Source organism: Pseudonaja textilis, chromosome 7 (genome assembly GCF_049901715.1).
Source record: "Pseudonaja textilis isolate UNSWEBS1 chromosome 7, rPseTex1.2, whole genome shotgun sequence".
Taxonomy (NCBI): domain Eukaryota; kingdom Metazoa; phylum Chordata; class Lepidosauria; order Squamata; family Elapidae; genus Pseudonaja; species Pseudonaja textilis.
Window position 1 is genome coordinate 882501 of NC_141996.1, and position 19853 is coordinate 902353.

The 19853-nt window shown below is 49.5% G+C and overlaps 2 protein-coding genes across 2 annotated transcripts in view; one reads left to right on the forward strand and one right to left on the reverse strand.

Annotated features, from left to right (window-relative positions):
• The window catches only part of ANAPC15 (anaphase promoting complex subunit 15), a 416731-nt gene that overhangs the window by 39684 nt on the left and 357194 nt on the right, over nucleotides 1–19853 (reverse strand). The gene's annotated exons all lie outside the window — the stretch shown is intronic.
• Nucleotides 1–19853, forward strand: part of LOC113451123 (phosphatidylinositol 3,4,5-trisphosphate 5-phosphatase 2) — a 71958-nt gene that overhangs the window by 13870 nt on the left and 38235 nt on the right. The window contains exons 2-9 of the mRNA XM_087936894.1: nucleotides 3756–3819; nucleotides 7564–7714; nucleotides 8293–8413; nucleotides 11117–11257; nucleotides 14386–14476; nucleotides 15935–16027; nucleotides 17899–17997; nucleotides 18900–19050. Of these exons, the coding sequence (XP_087793020.1) occupies nucleotides 3756–3819; nucleotides 7564–7714; nucleotides 8293–8413; nucleotides 11117–11257; nucleotides 14386–14476; nucleotides 15935–16027; nucleotides 17899–17997; nucleotides 18900–19050 (911 nt within the window). The remainder of the gene's footprint in view (nucleotides 1–3755; nucleotides 3820–7563; nucleotides 7715–8292; nucleotides 8414–11116; nucleotides 11258–14385; nucleotides 14477–15934; nucleotides 16028–17898; nucleotides 17998–18899; nucleotides 19051–19853) is intronic.

Below are 19853 nucleotides of genomic sequence, written 5' to 3' on the forward strand. Positions count from 1 at the left end.
GGCTTTTTTGGCAACACCTGTGCCAAGGTGCCACTTCTGGATTATATTCCCTGCAGTCCTGGCGGTCCTCGGCTTACGACCACCATTGGGCCCAGCGTTTCGGTGGCTAAGCGAGACCATTAAGTGAGTTTTGTCCCGCTTTACAACCTACCTTGCCACAGTCATTAAGTGAGTCGCTGTAGCTGTTAAGTCGGTAACACGGTCGTTAAGGGAATCTGGATTCCACCTTGAGTTTGCTGGTCCGAAGGTCGCAAAAGAGGATTACGCGACCCCCAGGGGGGATGCTGCGACTGTCATAACTATGAGTCAGTGGCCAAGCGTCTGAATTTAGATCTCATGACCCACCTGCACACCTGCATTAGTGCAAGATTCTTTGGGGCGCCGTTGGCATCTCACACACACGTCTGCCTGCACACCTGTGCTAGTGCAAAGCTCTTCAACTGCATCAACCTTCCTCTCTCTCTCTTTCTCTCTCTCTTTCTCACACACACACACAAACACACACACACCTGTCTGCTGGCATGAGTGTGTGCTTGCCTGCTAGTGCAAGACTTATCACCGTTGATGCTTCCTCTTCTCTTGTCTCTCTCCTCTCTCTTTCTCCTTCTGTCCCTCTCTCTCTTTCCCTCTCTCTTTCCTTCTCTCTCTTCATTCTCTCTCTCTTTCTTTCTGTCCTCTCTTTCTCTCTCCTCTCTCTGTCTTCTCTATCGCTTTCTCTCTCTCTCTCTCTCTCTTTCACTCTTCTCTCTCTTCTCTCTCTTCTTTCTCTCTCTCTCCCTCTTTCTATCCCTCTCTTCTCTCTCTCTCTCTCTTTCTGTCCCTGTCTCTCTTGCCAGGGCTCCCTCCTGCCCTGCCATCTAAAGATAGGCTGCCCCCCTCTCCTCTCCCCTCCGCCTGTGCTTTTCCCTGAGTCACGCCTGGCCGGACCGTGTCCATGCCTGACGCAAGGGTGGCACGGAGCCTCCAGACCAGACCAGGAAACCGGTCCCTGGCATGAACCAGCTATAAATAATGGGGGGAGGATTCTTGGCTGCTGCCCATTAACCCTCGGCAAGGCCGATGTGGGGGAGGGGGGATTTCATTGAAGGGGAGTCCGAGGGGGGGCTTAAGCTGCTGGCATCTGTGATTCTGCACATTCTTCCCCTTGTGCCCTGCGCCCAACAACAGCCAGAGTAGGACGGTATCCAACCTTCGGCCACTTGAAGACTGGTGGACTTCATTTCCCAGAATTCCCCAGCCAGCATTGCTAGCCGAGGAATTCTGGGAGTTGAAGTCCACCAATCTTCAAATGACCAAGATGGCTGCCTTAGAACTAAGGGAATTTGAAGCATTTTCACCCCTCTGTCTGTTGTCTCCCCTGGGCCAGGAGCCCCCTTCCCTTCCTACAGAGAGATGCGTCGTGCAAACTCGGCTGGGATCCCTGTGGCTGTGGCACATGGGTAGGGGTGGTCCTTTGCTCGTGGCTTTGTAACAATTCCTGGGACAGACAAGGAAGGTCTCGCCCTGTGCAGGGAAGACGGCCGGAGCAGCTGGGGGCCCCTGAGGCCCCCAAATCCCACCCTTAGGGTGACACCTCTTCCCGGTGGTGTGCAAAGGGGTGCAAACTTTGCCCTCCACCCGATGACCCTAGGAAAGGGGTGCCTGAGGCCAGCAGCCCCTGGGGAAACACAGGTGAACAGTCTGGCTCCATCTCCTCCTGTCTCCCCCTTTTGAAATTGGGTGGGGGGAAGAGACAGTCTCCCAAAGAGAGAGACTGCCCCCTCCCAAAGTCCCTCAGCCGGCTGGTCAGCTGGGTCAGCACAAGAGTCCTTTGTCCTGGTCTTCAGCTGCTTGGCTGGGCTATTCCTGGAAGGGGACCGTCTGAAGGGGATTAGGCCCTTCCGTGGGGGGGCAGCCAGAGAGACAGAATTGAGGGTCCTGGGGAGTGTTTTTGTAGTGGGGGCGGCAGACCCAGATCATGCAGACCCTGCATTGGCAAACTCACTGCCCACCCCCGGATCAAAAGGGCTGGCTTTGCAAGAGGAAGCAGCTTGATTGTTCTTTCAACAGGCAGTTTTTCACTTAAAACAGTTTGTTTAGTGTCGCTTCCAAGTTAAAACAGCCCTGAGGGGGGAAAAAGGCAGGGGTCTCCAACCCTGGCAACTTTAAGATTGGTGGACTTCAATTCCCAGAATTCCTCAGCCAGCTGGCTGAGGAATTCTGGGAGTTGAAGTCCGTAAGTCTCAAGGCTTCTCTGGCTGAGGAATTCTGGGAGTTGAAGTCCGTAAGTCTCAAGGCTTCTCTGGCTGAGGAATTCTGGGAGTTGAAGTGCGCAAGTCTTAAAGTTACCAAGTTTGGGGACCCCTGAAAAAAGGGACATGGCCTGGTTTTCACTCTTACGACGCTCTGGATCTTCCTCAAGGTCAGATGGTCAAAATTCAGGGGCTCCGCAAGCGACTTGTATTAAAGGCTGCTCTTTGCTGGTTGGGGATTCTGGGAGTTGAAGTCCGTAAGTCTCAAGGCTTCTCTGGCTGAGGAATTCTGGGAGTTGAAGTCCGTAAGTCTCAAGGCTTCTCTGGCTGAGGAATTCTGGGAATTGAAGTCCGTAAGTCTCAAGGCTTCTCTGGCTGAGGAATTCTGGGAGTTGAAGTGCGCAAGTCTTAAAGTTACCAAGTTTGGGGACCCCTGAAAAAAAGGGACATGGCCTGTTTTTCACTCTTACGACCCACTGGATCCTCCTCAAGGTCAGATGGTCAAAATTCAGGGGCTCAGCAAGCGACTTGTATTAAAGGCTGGTCTTTGCTGGCTGGGGATTCTGGGAGTTGAAGTCCACACACCTTACAGTTGCTAAAAGTTGAGAAATCCTCACCCGGAGCCTTGTCAAGCAATACTAAACCAAGCCCAGGGCACGGATCTCTGCTTGCAGCCCCTCCCCGCAACTGACCCCCTCCAGATCGGTGGGTCCTTTGGCCGCGTCCCTGGCCAGCCTCCTCCGAGTGGTGCCGAGGCAGAACAAAACCCGTCCCCGTGCCAGGAATGCCAGCCTGTTCTTCCAAAGCGCTGCCTGTGCCGTTACGTGGCTGGCCGGCACGTCCTGACCTGCTGGAGGAACAGGGGCCCAATGGCCGCGTCCCTCCCGGCTGTCTCTAAGGCCTAAGCCTTTGTTTGGGTCTGAGCTGAACCCGTCTGGCTCCTGCCAGTCTTCTCTCGCCTGCCCCAAATCCTCCCAGCTATTTCGGGCATGGAACGAACGTTGCGAGAAAGTTCCCAAGCCGACTGCACTTAAATGGGGGTTAAAATGGAGAGGATGAATCTGAATGTTACGCTTCCTATTTTTTACCATGCTTGACGTCTTATTTCCTTTATTTTTCTTGTAATTTTTTTTTATTTTTTAACAACCAACAAACAAACATAAACTCAAAATATAAAACCTTCTTTCCATTGTAGAATGTGTCAGTCAGTATAAATCTTGTACACAATATCAACAGTCCTTCTAACTACATTATTAAAATTTATTTTACATGAATCTGCATATTATCTTATATTGTTCTTAATTACTGATTGGACTTTATTTATAAACTATATCATCCTTTTCGAGCAATTTTCAGTTTCTAAGATATCTCAATTCATAATATTCACTCTGTTATAATTCATTATAACGTATTACATTGTCTTACATTTACTCTATCATGGTATTTATATTGTATTATAACCTATTTCCCTATTCTCTTTTCTAACCATTGATAATTTGACGCCTTCTTTCCTGTCTCTTTCAGGTTCCAGAAACATGTCCACACCTATCGGATTTTGCCTGACGAGGAGGAGTTTTTGGCTGTCCAGGTGAGCGCTTCCATTCGTCCTCTGGTTTCCCCAGCGGTGACCTTTGGAACCCCTTCTTGCTTGGAGTTAGGGATTCTCAGCCTGAAGGACTTTTAAGACTTGAGGACTTCAACTCCCAGAATTCCACGAAGCCGACACTGGAGGGGGAATCCTGGGAAGTTGAAGTCTGCACAACTTAAAACTGGCTGAGAACCACTGCTTTAGTCAGGAGTATCGTTCCTTCAACACTTGTGACTTTCCGAATTGCTCATCTGGAATTCCCCAGGCAGACAATAACAGATTAACAGGAGTTGGAAGGGATCTTGGAGATCTTCTAGTCCAACCCGCTGCTGAAGCAGGAGACTGTATACCATTTCAGACAAACGGTGGTCCAGTCTCTGCTTAAAAGCCTCCAGTGGTGGGCGATTCACCAGGAAGGAAGGAAGGAAGGAAGGAAGGAAGGAAGGAAGGAGTGAGTTTTATCCTGACAGTCTCAGGGTTGACTCATGGTTCCGTCCTTCCGAGGTGGGTAAAATGAGGACCCAGATTCTTGAGGGCAAGAGGCTGACTCTGCAAACCACTTAGAGGGGGATGTAAATCACTGTGAAGCGGTATATAAATCTAAGGGCTATTGCTATTCACAATTTCTGGTGGTAAGCTGTTTCACTGGTTAATTTGCACCAAGACATATTCCTTGTGTGTGTCCAATCACACTTGGCCAATAAGGAATTCTGTTCTGTTCTATAATTTTCTATTTTATTCTATTCTATATTCTATTCTGTTATTTTCTATTTTATTCTATTCTATATTCTATTCAATTATTTTCTATTTTATTCTATTCTATATTCTTCAGTTTCCATCTGTTGCTTCTTGTCCTGCCTTCTGGGGCTTTGGAGAATAAATGGACCCCTTCCTCTTTGTAATACCCCCCCACCGAATATTGGAAGACTGCTATCATGTCCACTCTAGTCCTTATTTTCATCATAAACTAGACGTACCCAATTCCTGCAACCGTTGTTCATATGTTTTATCCTCCAGTCCCCTAATCATCTAGGTTGCTCTTCTCTGCCCTCTTTCCAAAGTCTCAACATTTTTTTTTATATTGTGATGACTAAAACTGGGTTCAATTTTCCAGATGTGGTCTCACCAAGGATTTATAATTGCTTATTTATTTATACAATAAATAAATATATTTATTTAGTTTAGTTTAGTTTACTTTATTGTCATTGCACCTCGCACAACGAAATCAAACACCATCTTCAGGGCACATCATAGCCATGAAGATAAACACAAACGCACACCCTTCACCCTCCACACACTGAATGGAAAACCCCTGATAATGCATTCATATTGCACTATACAGCAGAATGCAATAGAGCTGCTGCCCTGGGATAGAAGCTGTTTTTCAGCCTATTTGCCCTTGTTTTTATTATTCTCCTGTACCGTCTGCCAGATGGTAATAGTTCAAAAAAAAGGCTTCCCAGGATGAGATGGATCTTTGAGGATGTTTTGAACTTTCTTGAGGCAGCGGGAGCTATGAAGCTCTTCCAAAGAGGGGAGAAGGCAGCCAATGATCCTCTGGGCAAAGACGTTCACCCTCTGGAGTGCTGTCCTATCTGCCCCTGTGCAATTGGTAAACCATACAGACGTGGAGTAAGTTAAGATACTCTCTGTGGTGCAGCGGTAGAAGGTCACCAGCAGTTTTTCATTCAGTTTTTCATTTATTGTACCCTATGACTGTCATTAAGTGTTGCACCTGATGATTCTTGATGTCTCTTTTCGTTTATGGACACTGAGAGCATTTGCACCAAGACAAATTCCTTGTGTGTCCAATCACACTTGGCCGATAAAGGAATTCTTATTCTATTCTGTTCTGTTCTGTTCTGTTCTACTCTACTCTACTCTACTCTACTCTACTCTACTCTACTCTACTCTACTCTACTCCACTCCACTCCACTCCATTCCACTCCACTCCACTCCACTCCACTCCACTCCATTCTATTCTATATATTCTATTCTATTCTTTCTTATTCTATTCCAATCCATTCTATTCTATAAAGGGATATTAACACTTCACATGACCTTGATTCTAACCCTCTGTTAATGCTGCCTAGAAGAGTTTACCAGACCAACCAGGCTGACGGTGATCAGTAGAGGACAGTGGCCCATGGAGGAATCTTAATAGTGGGAATTCTGGAGGCTGAATTTCTAAAAATTTCTTGGGCTACGCATTTCCGTGTCCTGCTTCCCTGCCAGACCTTCCTTTGTCCCCTTCCTGACGCTGAGCTCTGTATGAGGGTTTGCTCTCCACACACACACACACACCACCTGGAACTGGCCCAACAGGAAGACAAATTGAGGCCTGCCGGGAAATTTGGGTCATGCGCCTCCTTTTCTGCATGCGGCATCTTCCCGGCTGCTTCTCTTGGGCAGCCCCGGCTGGTGAGAGCCCAGCAGATGCCCACACAGTGCTGATCTTGGGGCGAGGCCAGCTGGACTCATTGACGGGGCAACAGGGAGGCTATTGTGCTCCGTGCCAAGGAGGAATAAGTGAGGAGGCGGGCGAAGGGTGCGCCAGCTGCGGAAAGGAAGTTTGTGGGCTGACGGGGCATCCTGAGCCAGCCGTTCGGTCTGCGTGGCAAGCGGGCAGCCGAGCCAGGCCGGAATGGGCCAGCCAGAGCCCCCTGGTCAGGACACGTCCATCCCAAAGATTAGCTTCATCCTGGCTAAGCCAGAACCATAGTTAATCCTTCACAGAGCCTGACTGGGGGGTCTTTCTTAAGAAATCAAACACAAGGTACACATAGTACTTGAATGATAATAGCTCATTGACTGACCGTCCGAAATTATAAAGGCACTGAAAAATGTGGCTTTTCACCATTTCTCACACTTGACACCAGGGGTCTCCAACCTGGGCCCCTTTAAGACTTGTGGACTTCAGCCCCCAGAATTCCTTAGCCAGCCAGGAATGATAGAGTTGGAAGAGACCAGAAGGGTCATCTAAGTCAGGGGTCTCCAACCTGGGCCCCTTTAAGACTTGTGGACCAACCCCCAGAATTCTTTAGCCAGCCAGGAATGATAGAGTTGGAAGAGACCAGAAGGGTCATCCAAGTCAGGGGTCTCCAACCTTGGCCAGTTTAAGACTTGTGGACTTCAACTCCCAGAATTCCTCAGCCAGCCAGCAAACTTCAGTATAACAGAGTTGGAAGGGACCCTAGAGGTCTTCTAGTCCAACCCCCTGCTCAAATAGGAGACCTTGTTAATTCTTCTCCCTGCTAGGAAGTTTCTCCTGAGTTCCAGGACGCCTCTCTCCTTGATGAGTTTCCATCCGTTGCTTCCTGTCTTCTGGGAGGAAGGGGGCCTGGGTGAGGGGTTGGACTAGATGACCTACAAGGTCCCTTCCAACTCTCTTAATCTAACCTGAACTGAATTGTGCCGACAGAGAGAGTGGGAGGGAGAGGGAGGGAGGGGGAGAGGGGGGGAGGGAGAGAGTGGGGGAAGGGGAGGGGGAGAGGGGGAGAGAAAGAGGGAGGGAGAAAGAGAGGGAGAGAGAAAGAAAGAGACAGGCTGAGAAAGAGAGAGAGGGAGAGATGGCTGAATTCCCCCGTCTGCAGCCCAGGGGCCCCCCAAGCTGCCCTCCCCAGTCCTCCCCGTTCTCAGGGGGGATCCCGGTGTCCCCTCTTCTCCCCAGGCAGGCGGCTCCTCCCTCCCCGAGGCCTCTTGGGGTCCTTCGGCCTGCTGGACGGTGTCCTTCCCTTCCTGCAGACGTCCCAGGGAGTCCCGGTGCGACGTTTCAAGACGCTGAGCGAGCTCATTGCCCTCTACCTGCAGCCAAACCAGGGCCTGGCCTGCACTCTGCTCTTCCCTGTGGAGCGGGAGAAGGAGAAAGAGAATGCGGAGGAGAGGGACTATTCCGGTACCAATCAGCCCCTCCCCTCCCTCCCTCCCTCCTTTTCTCTTCCCTCTCTCCCCCACAACCCTTCCTTCCTTCCTTCCTTCCTTCCTTCCTTCCTTCCTTCTTTCTTCTTCCCTCCCCCCTTTCTTTTTTCCTTTCTTCCTCTTTCCCTCCATCCCTTCCTTTCTTCCTTTCCTTTCCCGTCCCTTCCTCCCTCCCTTCCTCCTTTTTCCTTCCTTCCCTCCCTCACACCCTTCCATTCCTTTCTTCCTTCTCTTCTTCCCATCTCTTCTCTCCCCTCCTCTCCTCTCTTAGGTTCTCTTCTTCCTTCCTTCCTTCTTTTCTCCTTCCCTCCTTTCTTTTTCCTCCCTCCTTCCCTCCCTCCCATCCATTCCATTCTTTTCTTCCTTTCCTGTCCCTTCCCCTCCTTCCCTCCTTCCCTCCCTCCTTTCTTTCCTCCTATTCCTTTTTTCCTTCGTACCTTCCCTTTCCCTTCCCTCCTTCCCTCCTTCCCTTCCCCTCCCTTCCTCTTCCTCTTCCTGCCGCTGTTCCTGGTGGTTCTGGGGGGGCCCCACGGCAGCTGATTTTCTCTCTTGCAGACGGGGAGGACGAGAAGCCCCCCCTGCCCCCTCGCTCGGGCTCCACCAGCATTCCTGGGGGCAGCAGCCCCTCCCTCCTGACGACAACCCCCCCTGCAGTGCAGGACCGAGCCCTGGAAAGGTAAGGAGGAATCCCAGGCTGGGAGGCAGGGAGAAGAACAGGATCCCCCCCCCAGCCCCCCCCACCTCAACCCACAGATGCACCCCTCCCCCACCCTCTGGGCTAAGACCCACCGACCTCCAGGCTTCCGTTTTTTTTGGGGGGGGAGGAAAAAGGCCGGATTTATTCACTGAAAAAGTACACAACTTGAGGCACTAGCAACTTGGTACAGGTAGATCTGATTTTATTTCTTTTTTTTTTTTTTTTGAAAACAGTTTTATTAATTTTAACAACAAACAAAAACACATATGACATAAAAACATCATCCTTTCCTTCATGAGTTTACAGACAGTGTATCGGCCGGTTTATCACACTTTTTTTGTGTGCATCCATTTCATAGTCTCCATTGTAGTTATATTGCATGATAGCTCATATTATCAATCAACAATTATATAGCCTGATATCATTATTAAACAATCATTTGACTATAATTTTATTAATTCACACTTCTTTCTTTATGTATTTAGTTGAACTGATGCCTAAAAAAAAAGGAAACGCCCAAAAGAATAGAACCATCACAATAAAACACGGAACAAGATTTACAAGCATTATAAAACGGAACACTGTAAAATAAACATTAAAAATTCAAGTAACGTTTGGTGTTTCACCCAAAAGTCTCCTGCAGAAATCGGAGACTTTGAACCCAGAATTAAGATCAAATCAATATTTGGTGTTAGCATGGATGACGTTAGCTAGTTTGGTAATGAGACGTCTGCAAGGAAACCCCCAACCCAAGGGCTTGGCTTCTTGTAAGGTCGCTGCAAGAAATACTGGTGGCCCAGCACCTGAGTTTTGGTCTTGTGACCCTGGAGATGCTGCAGGGGTTGTAAGTGCGAGGACTGATTGATTGTAAGTCTCTTTTTTCCATCCCTGTGCAGCCAGCAGCAGAATCAGACAGTGAGGAAGGACGGGGACCAGTCCGGGAGTCTGGAGAGGATTCGGACGAGGGTCCTGCGTTCGATGCAGGGATGGGGCCAGGATTATCTGGGAGTGGGGTGCTGGCTCCGGAGCCTCTGGGATCTGGCAGCAGCGAGGCAGAGGAACAGCAGGAGCCTGTTCCCAGTGCGCACTTGCACAAAGGTGCCAGAAGGCTGGGAGGTGATGGCCCCTCCCATAAGGGATAAAAGTCAGACCTCGATGATGAAACCTTTTGCAGGAAGCAAAGTAGTTCAGTTAGATTCCGAGTCCTTCTTGAAGCTCTGCGTACTCTGGTGGTTTTTTTCTGGTACTTCGGGTGGGTTCTGTTATAATTACTTTAGAGACTTCTGTTTTTGGCAACGTTCGCCAGCACTGACAAGCATGGGCTAATTGTTGTGGTTCGCTGGCAGCGGGTGCGGACGGCTGAGGCCTCGGAGAGTGAGGACTCGGATGAGGGGCCTGCGTGGGATCCGGGATGGGGCCAGGACCATCAGGGAGTGGAGTGCGGCCTTCGGAGCTTGTGGAGGCTGGCAGCAGTGAGGAAGAGGCCCCCGAGGAGCCTGTGCTCAGGCTGCATGCACACAGGGCTGTTCGAAGGAAAGAGCAGCTGCAGCAGCACGGGCAACTCGGGAGTAAGGCTGCAAGGTAATGGCCCCTCCCTTAAGGGATAAAAGCCAGCTGAGAACCCGGAGTTCTTTGCAGGAAGCAAAGAAGTTTTTGCACTCAAGCCTTGTGGATGCTCGGAGTATCTGAGTTGGTGTTTGGAGACTCTTTGATTTATTGTTTAGTAACTTTATCTGGTGTTCTTGGCAGCCTTGCAAAAAGTTGTCCAGGCTCTTTCTTATCGGAGCTAATTAGTTGGAAGCAGCCTTTGATCTGGGAAGGAAGCGGATTCGTAAATGAAACATTAAAAGGTTTTGCTGATATCTTTGTCTCGTGTTTGCCCTCTTGGAATCGGTATGGGTCAGATCACGTATCTTGGGGAACTGTGTATAATTAGTTCTGGCTGGAAATGAAAGTAATTTATTTATTTTATTTTTTATTTATTTTATTTTGTCAAGCGATTATTAGATAACAGGTATAAGTATATACATAGTTATGAATATATGAAATGGGTACATATAAGAAGAATAAAAGAAACAATAGGACAGGGACGGTAGGCGCATAGGTGCGCTTATGCACACACCCCTACAGACCTCTTAGGAAAGGGGCGAGTGAGGTCAAGAGTAGACAGTCTTAGGTTAAAGTTTTGGGGGTTTCCTAGCGTTGCATTAAAAAGGTTTTGCTTTTCAAACAAGTTTGTGTTTCAATCAAGTATTTTGTTTATTACCATGTTTTCGGAAGGTACATCATCTATTTTCCAGCTTTGGGCGTAAGCAATTCTTGCCGCTGTTAATATGTGTTATTACGTATTGGATGTGTTTCTTCAGGTTTCCTTTGATCATCCCCAATAAGAAAGTTTCTGGCTTAAATTCAATACCGTACCCCGTAATTTCTCTTATCCATTTCTTCCATTTGTCCCAGTAATTTTTTTAACTTTGGGGCATTGCCACCACGTATGATAGTATGTTCCGTCCGTGAGCTTACAACATTTCCAACATTGCAGTTTCATATTCGGGTATATTTTGGACAATCTTGCCAGTGTCAAGTGCCTCCAGTTGGTGTTTCAGTACGTTTGTCGAAGCCTGGGTCAGAACAGCGATGCGTTGAAACACGGGCTCTGTTTTGTTTTCCCGTCTCTCTCAGCCCCACCAATGGACTCAGCACCATTTCCCACGAATACCTGAAAGGCAGCTACTCCCTGGACCTGGAGGCGGTGAAGGGAGGGGCCAGCAACCTGCCCCACCTCAACAAAACCCTCGTCACGTCCTGCCGACGCCTGCACAGGTGAGGCCATCCGCACGAGCCTACGATTGTGGGCTGAGCAGGGACGAAAAGAGCTCGAGAAGTGGGCGGAGCCTGGGAAACGGGCCCTCTGCCGCTTGATAGGAAGGCTGGCTTAATACCAGTCTGTCAGGTACAGGCAGTCCTCGAGTTACGACAGACAAATCCGCCCAAAATGTATGTTGCTGAGTGAAGAATTTGTTGAGTGAGTTTTGCCCCATTTTACGACTTTTCTGGCCACCGTTGTGAAGTGAATCATTGCATTTGTTAAGCGAGTCACCCGGTTGTTAAGTGAATCTGGATTCCCCCTTGACTCCGCTCATCAGAAGGCCGCAAAAGGGGATCTCGTGACCCCCAAGGGGACACTACAGCTGTCATAAATACGAACCAGTTGCCAAGCATCCGAATTTTGATTATACGACCGTGGGGGATGCTGTAACGGTCGTAAGGGTGATACGTGACTTTTTTTTTTTCCAGTACCTTTGTGACTTGGAATGGTCACTAAATGAACTGTTATAAGTCAAGGACTATAAAAGGTGTTTTTTTTTCCCAAGAGGCAACCGGACCTACCTTGGTTTTTCTTTTGAAGACATTTCGCCTCTCATCCCAGAAGCTTCTTCAGCTCTCAGCTCTCTCTGGCTGGGGAATTCTGGGAGTTGAAGTCCTCCAGGCTGAAAGTGGCCAAGGGTGGAGACCCCAGCTACAGAGAACAAACTTGCTCACGGCACACGGTGGATCCCTGAGTCCAAGAACGGGGCTTCCCTGTGTCGATTCCCTTCAGCAATCTTGAGCTTTTCACATCCAGCCCAAAATAATTCCTTTGGGCTAGACAAATTCCCATTTCTAAGGCTACGCTGGAATTTGCTTATGTGGCACAATGGGTTGAGCGGTATATTTTAATACCGTCTTGCGTTATTTTTTTCTCCTTTGGCGTGTCTCCCTGTTAGAAATCCGGGGTGTAAGATTTCAGAGCAATTATCTCAGTGGTGAGAGAGGAAATTACAGGGTGTCTCGTTCTTCTGACCATCGCCGGCCTTCGCAGGAGAGATCAGCCGGGGTCTCGATAGACACAGATGAAGGGTTTCCTCTTTAGAGGCCGCAGGGGCCTTCAGAGTTGGAGACTGTAAGACAAGGACCTGCAAACATGTGTGGAGATTGTAGGCCAAGGTTGTTGGCCAGCTTTAAGGCTTGTGGACTTCAACTCCCAGAATTCCCCAGCCAGGGAATTCTAGGAGTTAAAGTCCACACGTCATAAAGTGGCCAAGGTTGACAAACATGGATGTAGGCCAGGGATCCCCAAACTTGGCCATTTTAAGACTTGTGGACCAACTCCCAGAATTCTGGGAGTTGAAGTCCACAAGTCTTAAAGTGGCCAAGTTTGGAGACCTCTGCCAGAGATCAAGGATCTTCAAACTTGGCAAGTTTAAGGCTTGTGGACTTCAACTCCCAGAATTCCCGAGCTACCAAGACTGGAGGAGGAATTCTGGGAGTTGAAGTCCACAAGTCTTAAAGCTGTCAAGTTTGAAGACACATACACACACACACGCACCTGGCTTTAAGCCTTGGGAACCTCAACTTGAACTTACATTTTTAATTTGAAGGCTTGTGAACTTCAACAGAGCTGACAGGCAGGGGATGCTCCTTTAAGCAGGCCCATCTGGTGGGACCGAGAAGAAGGGCCTCCTCCATGGTGGCTCCCTTCCTGTTATTTGAAGGACCATCTTTTCTCAGTCATATCTACCTGTTGTGGTTCGCCAGCAGCAGGTGCGGACGGCTGAGGTCTTGGAGAGCAAGGACTCAGGTGAGGGGCCTGCATGTGAGGCAGGGAGGGGGCCAGGACCATCAGGGAGCGGAGTGCGGCCTTCGGAGCTTGTGGAGGCTGGCAGCAGTGAGGAAGAGCACCCCAAGGAGCCTGTGCTCAGGCTGCGTGCACACAGGTCTGCTCGAAGGAAAGAGCAGCTGCAGCAGCACGGGCGACTCTGGAGTAAGGCTGCAAGATAATGGCCCCTCCCTGAAGAGATAAAAGCCAGCTGAGAACCCAGAGTTCTTTGCAGGAAGCAAAGAAGTTTTCCCGCTCAACCTTGTGGACGTTCGGAGTAGCTTGGTTGGAGTTTGGAGACTCTTTGTGTTTGAAATATTTCTTACTAACTTTATCCAGTGTTCTTGGCAGCCTTGCACCACCTTGGCCAGGCTCCTCCTTATCAGAGACAATGAGTTGGAAACAGCCTTTGAACCGGGAAGGAACAGAATTCGCAGAAAAGCACTAAAAGGTTGTGCTTTTATCTCTGTTTGATGTTGTTTACTTGGAACAAAGTTTGGGTCACAACACCACCAGAGAGAGGAGACAGGAGATGTTAGGGGGTCTCTTCTCTTCGGAGGTCCATCTGGTGGGACCAAGAAGAAGGGCCTTCTCCATAGTGGCTCCCTCCTTGTGGAACATCGTCCCTGCAGGGCATAAGACTGGCCCCCACCTTCACCCTCTTTCAGGAGGCCCTGAAGACATTATTTCTGCCGATGGGCATAGAGGTCCTTCAGAGGGATACGGAGCCCATCTAGGAGGTTGGCTTGATGGTTGCCGCCAGAAGGGCGGGGACTATGGATTTTGTATTTGGGGTTTTACTCCTATAAGCCACCCGGAGTCACCCTAAGTGAGTTGGGCGGCCATATACATATTCTAGGGACGTGGTGGCTCAGGGGCCCGAGACGCTGAGCTTGTTGATCAGAAAGGTTGGCGGTTCGAATCCCCAGCGCCGTGTTACGGAGCGAGCCCCCGTTGCTGGTCCCAGCAGCTTCTGCCAACCTAGCAGTTCGAAAGCACGTAAAGAAAACGCAAGTAGAAAAATAGGGACCCCTTTGGTGGGAAGGGAACGGCGTTCCATGTACCTTCGAAGGCGTTTAGTCCTGCCGGCCACATGACCACGGAGACGTCTTCGGACAGCGCCGGCTCTTCTTCGGCTTTGTAATGGAGATGAGCAGCGACCCCTAGAGCCGGAAACCACTAGAGGGGAACCTTTATTTACCTTATGCATATTCTAAAGAAACGTTTCTGCAAAGAGTCCTGGCTTGGGACCCAGTTTGGGGGTCTGCATTCAACAGGAGGCTGACTCCTGTGTGTCGTCTTCTCCTTCCAGCGAGGTGGACAAAGTCTTAGCAGGCCTGGAGATCTTGTCCAAGGTGTTCGACCAGCAGAGCTCCCCGATGGTGTCTCGCATCCTGCAGCAGGTAAGGGGTCTCAAGGAAGGGAGAATTTTTCCAGGTCTGGGTCCATGCATGGCCGCTCTTCAACTGGGGGGTCTGGGGTATTGACAGCCTTCCCTTTGCTCTGGTCCTCGGTTCCTGGAGGTCTCTTGGCCCCAACGTTCCTTCCCTCTTGAAGGGAGGGTGGAGAAACAATTGAGTTGTGTGTGGAGATTGTAGGCCAAGGTTGTTGGCCAGCTTTAAGGCTTGTGGACTTCAACTCCCAGAATTCCCCAGCCAGGGAATTCTAGGAGTTGAAGTCCACACGTCTTAAAGTGGCCAAGGTTGACAAACATGGATGTAGGCCGGGGATCCCTAAACTTGGCAAGTTTAAGACTTGTGGACCAACTCCCAGAATTCTGGGAGTTGAAGTCCACAAGTCTTAAAGTGGCCAAGTTTGGAGACCTCTGCCAGAGATCAAGGATCTTCAAACTTGGCAAGTTTAAGGCTTGTGGACTTCGACTCCCAGAATTCCTGAGCTAACATGACTTGGAGGAAGAATTCTGGGAGTTGAAGTCCACAAGTCTTAAAGTGGCCAAGTTTGGAGACCTCTGCCAGAGATCAAGGATCTTCAAACTTGGCAAGTTTAAGGCTTGTGGACTTCGACTCCCAGAATTCCTGAGCTAACATGACTTGGAGGAAGAATTCTGGGAGTTGAAGTCCACAAGCCTTAAAAGTGGCCAAGTTTGGAGACCTCTGATGTAAGCCAAGAAACAACAGAACAGCTGGTCTTCTGGAGGTATGGACGCTCCACCTCTGGAAGTTTCGCTTGAAGTTCAGCCAGGAGTTTATGGGGTGATCTGAGGATCCTTGCCTTACCAAGGGGGTAGATTAGAAGACCACCAACAGATCTTTCATCCCTGGATTCTGGGATTCCATGAGATGTCTTCATAGGCGACCCTGCCCAAATAGATCTTCAGAATGTAGCTTTATCTGGGGATGGATTTGGGGTGAGTCTACCTGGTAGAAGGGAAGAGGCGAACAGCGGGTTTTTCATAAGCAGCGTCAGGATTATTTGAAGTCTTCTACTACCAGGGTTGAGTCCTTAGTATTTTTTTTGTGTTTATTCCATTGTTGGTTGGTGGAAAGGCTACAGGAACCATCAACAAATGAGATGGAGGCTGTTTTTTGTTAATTCTTGTGGTCTCCCCACCCCCCCAAATGAAAGTGACAAAGAACCTGTATGGGTTGGGGGTCAGTCATCTTGATTCCATCCACGCCCCTCCAGCAGACAATCCTGGGCAGGAGTCACTTTCCTTGGTTGGACAATAAGATCCCCCGTTACTCCGCTATTCCTCTCAGCTGTCGTTGGTGAGGGACTTTAGAAGGTGACCTGGAATATTTGGGCCCAATTGGATTCTGGCACCCTTGGACTATCTAGGGGCCCCTAAGCCTCCATCTTAAACCTTCGGTTGTTCAAAACTCCATCTTGTTTACTTCCAGACTGCCGGGCAGACAGGAGAAGGGCAGGAGTTGGACAGCTTGGTCCTGAAGCTGTCCATCTTGAAGGACTTCCTCTCCAATATTGAGAAGAAGGTAAGTCTTCTTCTAGCCTAATCTATCTTTGGCTGAGGAGCATCCAAGGGTCTCTTCAGGAAGCTCTCCTGGCTCCCAAACTATGCTGTCGCCCAAGGAGCCCAGAAGGATCCGCTCGCCAAGGGCTTCAGAACTTTCTCTCGTCCAGGGGTCAGCAACCCCGCTCTCAGGGCTCCAGTAGTCACCCCCATTTGGATCATGAGTCTTGAGCCAAACTTCCAAAACTTAAAAAGGATTTATTGGGAGTTAACATGTCCGGCACTGCCTGGGTGCAGCCGACTCTGAGACACACCATTCACCCATGACTCTGGTTTCCCCCACCCCCCCCCACCCCCTGGAAGTATCGTAATTCATATTCTCCAATGGGATGCATCCATAGCCCAGAGTCATGGATCAGTTAGAATTTTGCACGGCAGAAACTTCAGTCACCTAGTTACTATCTTCGAAAACATTGATGGAATGCAGTTTCAATTTGCAAGCTGCTGCACTGCTCCCCCCTCTCCCTTTCTGTTGGCAACTCCAAAAGACCAGAGAAATATTTTATGAGTTGACACCCACAGCTCTGGCGCCGCATGGGGCTCTTTCACGTGTCTCTCTGCTGCGACTCCCTGATGCTCAAAATATGTGTCACAACCACCAATGTGTGTGACACCTGCCGGGACGCCGTTTATTGAGCTTTACGACCTCCAGTAGGCCAACCATGGATAGATCCAAGAGAAGAAAACGGAACATTTAATTCAACTACACGGGATACTTTTGTGGCCGCTCAGGAAATAGTCCAGCACGGGAAGGGTTTTTGTGGCTCCTGGTGTTTTCTTTTCTGTGTGGAATGGGTTGAAATGGCTCTTTGAGTGTTTCAAGTCGCCGACCCCTGCTCTGGTTGGTACCATCCATGGAGCTTAAATTCCCTAATATAGGTAGTCCTGTATTTGTTTAGCGTCCCTTTGAAACAACAACGAAACTGAACATAGTGACTTACGACCAGGGGTGAAATTCATTTTTTTTAAACAACCGGTTCTGTGGGTGTGGCTTAGGTGGTGGGCGTGGCTTGGTGGTCATGTGACTGGGTGGACATGGCTTGGTGGTCATGTTATTGCCTGGGCGTGGCCAACTCAATATCACTCACATCAAGGCACGCATCTCCTCGCCTGGCTTCTCGTGATTGTGGGGATGCTGCAATGGTCGTAAGTGTGAAAAATGGTCATAAGTCACTTTTTTCAGTGCAACTATAACTTTGAATGGTCACTCCACACAAGCCAAGTACCAGCAAAGGAGGGGAAAGAAACTCCAGAGAGGTCCCTGAGACAGGAAGTCTAGTCCTGCCAAGAATGTAGTAAGGGTGAACGGAGAGGCCGTTTCTGTCAGCAACACCAGCATAAGAACGAGCCTCGCCAAGGTGGTGAAAAGCTGCCAGAAAATATTCCAAACGCAAAGAGTCTCCAAACACAAACTAAGAGAATCCGAACGTCCACAAGGCTTGAGTGCAAAAACATCTTTGCTTCCTGCAAAGAACTCCGGTTTCTCAGCTGGCTTTTATCTCTTCAGGGAGGGGGCCTTTACCTTGCAGCCTTACTCCCGAGTCGCCCGTGCTGCTGCAGCTGCTCTTTCCTTTGAGCAGCCCTGCGTACACCTGCACTGGGCACGGGCTCCTCGGGGGCCTCTTCCTCATTGCTGCCAGCCCCCACAAGCTCCAAAGGCCGCACTCCACTCCCTGGTGGTCCTGGCCCCGTCCCTGCATCACACACAGGCCCCTCATCCGAGTCCTCGCTCTCCGAGTCCTCAGCCATCCGCACCTGCCGCTGGCGAACCCCAACAGCCGGGGGATGGATTGAGGAGGTTGGTGTAAAGGCCCCGTGTTGTGTATCTTGCAGGCCCTCAAAGCTCTCCAGGACATGAGCTCCACCGCCCAGCCTGGACCGGCTCAGCCATCTTTTCGCAAAGTGAAGAGCATCCCCGTTCAAACATTCGAGGTAAGAGATGAGGACCGTAACAACCATGTGAATCTGTTTTCTTTTTTTAAAAAAACCCTGAAGCCTGTAAAATACAGATCAATATTTAAACATGTCTTCCTGAGGAAATCCGGAGGCTGGATTGGATTGGATTAGAATGGGACGGGATGGAATGGAGTGGAATACTTTATTTGATCAAGTGGTTGTGATTAGGCACACAAGGAATTTGTCTCCGATGCAGAAGCACTCAGTGTATGTGCAAAGCAACAAAATAATGATTATCATAATCTTAATATCAATAAGAGACATGTGACAGCCAGATGTTATCTGGATGGAAATTGAGCTTCCTCTTATGGAGCCTTGGATAGATCAGGGGTCACCCACCTTTTAGACCTCAGGGACCACCAAACTCTTCCTTTTAAATCCCGCGGACCAGAGACCCTGGGAAAATCCCCCCAAAAGTCTTCAGGAAAATCCCCCACCCCGTTTTCCGACCGATCGATTGATCTTGGGATGGCAGGATCCCGTCTCCAGCTCCGTTCTCAGGGGGAGAGAGAGAGAGAGAGAGAGAGAGAGAGAGAGACTTTTGGCTTCATGCAAGGAAAGCAGCAGAAGCCACAGAAGTCTTTCTTTCTCCCCCCACAAACTCCGCCAGAAATGAGTCTTTGCCGGCGCAGCCTCTTGGCAGAGGAGGCCTTGCAGGGTCCCAAAGGCTCATTTCTGGCGGAGTTTGGGGGAGAGAAAGACAGACTTTAGCTGCTTTCCTTGCGTGCAACCAAAAGCAGAAGAAGGAAGAAGCGGAAAGTTGGGGGCTGCTGGTCTCTTCCTTCATAGACCTACCCTTGCCTTGTGGTCCTCTGTCCCACCAAACATGTACAACCTTGTGTATCAGAAAAGTGTCTCACACCCACGCCTGCTTTCAGGTGAAGCTGGACCTGACCTTGGGCGACCTGACCAAAATCGGGAAGTCACAAAAGTACACCTTAAGTGTGGACGTGGAAGGGGGCAAGTTGGTGGTCTTAAAGAAGCAGAAAGACTCCCAGGAGGACTGGAACACCTTCACGCACGAGAGGAGTAAGTCTCCCACCCGCTTCGGTCTGTGAACTTGAGCTGTCCTTCAGCGCAGGGGTCTCCAACCTTGGCCCCTTTGAGCCTGACAGACTTCAACTCCCAGAATTCCCCAGCCAGCTTTCTCCTCCTCCTCTTCCTCTTCCTCTTCCTCCTCCTCCTCCTCTAACTTTCCTCCTTCTTCCTCCTGTGTTTCAATTTCATCTCCTCCTCCTCTTCCTCCTCTCCTCCTGTCCTAAGTTTCCTTCTTCTTCCTTTCCTTCTTCCTCCTGTCTCAATTTCTTCTTCTTCTTCTTCTTCTTCTTCTTCTTCTTCTTCTTCTTCTTCTTCTTCTTCTTCTTCTTCTTCTTCTTCTTCTTCTCCTCCTCCTCCTCCTCCTCCTCCTCTTCCTCCTTCTCTTCTTCTTCTTCTTCTTCTTCTTCTTCTTCTTCTTCTTCTTCTTCTTCTTCTTCTTCTTCTTCTTCTTCTTCTTCTTCTTCTTCTTCTTCTTCTTCTTCTTCTTCTTCTTCTCCTTCTTCTTCTTCTTCTTCTTTCCTCCTCCTCCTCCTCCTCCCTCCTCCTTCTTCTCTTCTTCTTCTTCTTCTTCTTCTTCCTTTTCCTCTTCCTCTTCCTCTTTCTCTCTCCTCCTCCTCCTCCTCCTCTCCTCCTCCTCCTCCCCTCCTCCTTCTCCTCTTCTTCTTCTTCTTCTTCTTCTTCTTCTTCTTCTTCTTCTTCTTCCTCCTCCTCCTCCTCCTCCTCCTCCTCCTCCTCCTCCTCCTCCTCCTCCTCCTCGGATGGTCTCTAAATGAACGGTCGTAAGTCGAGGATCG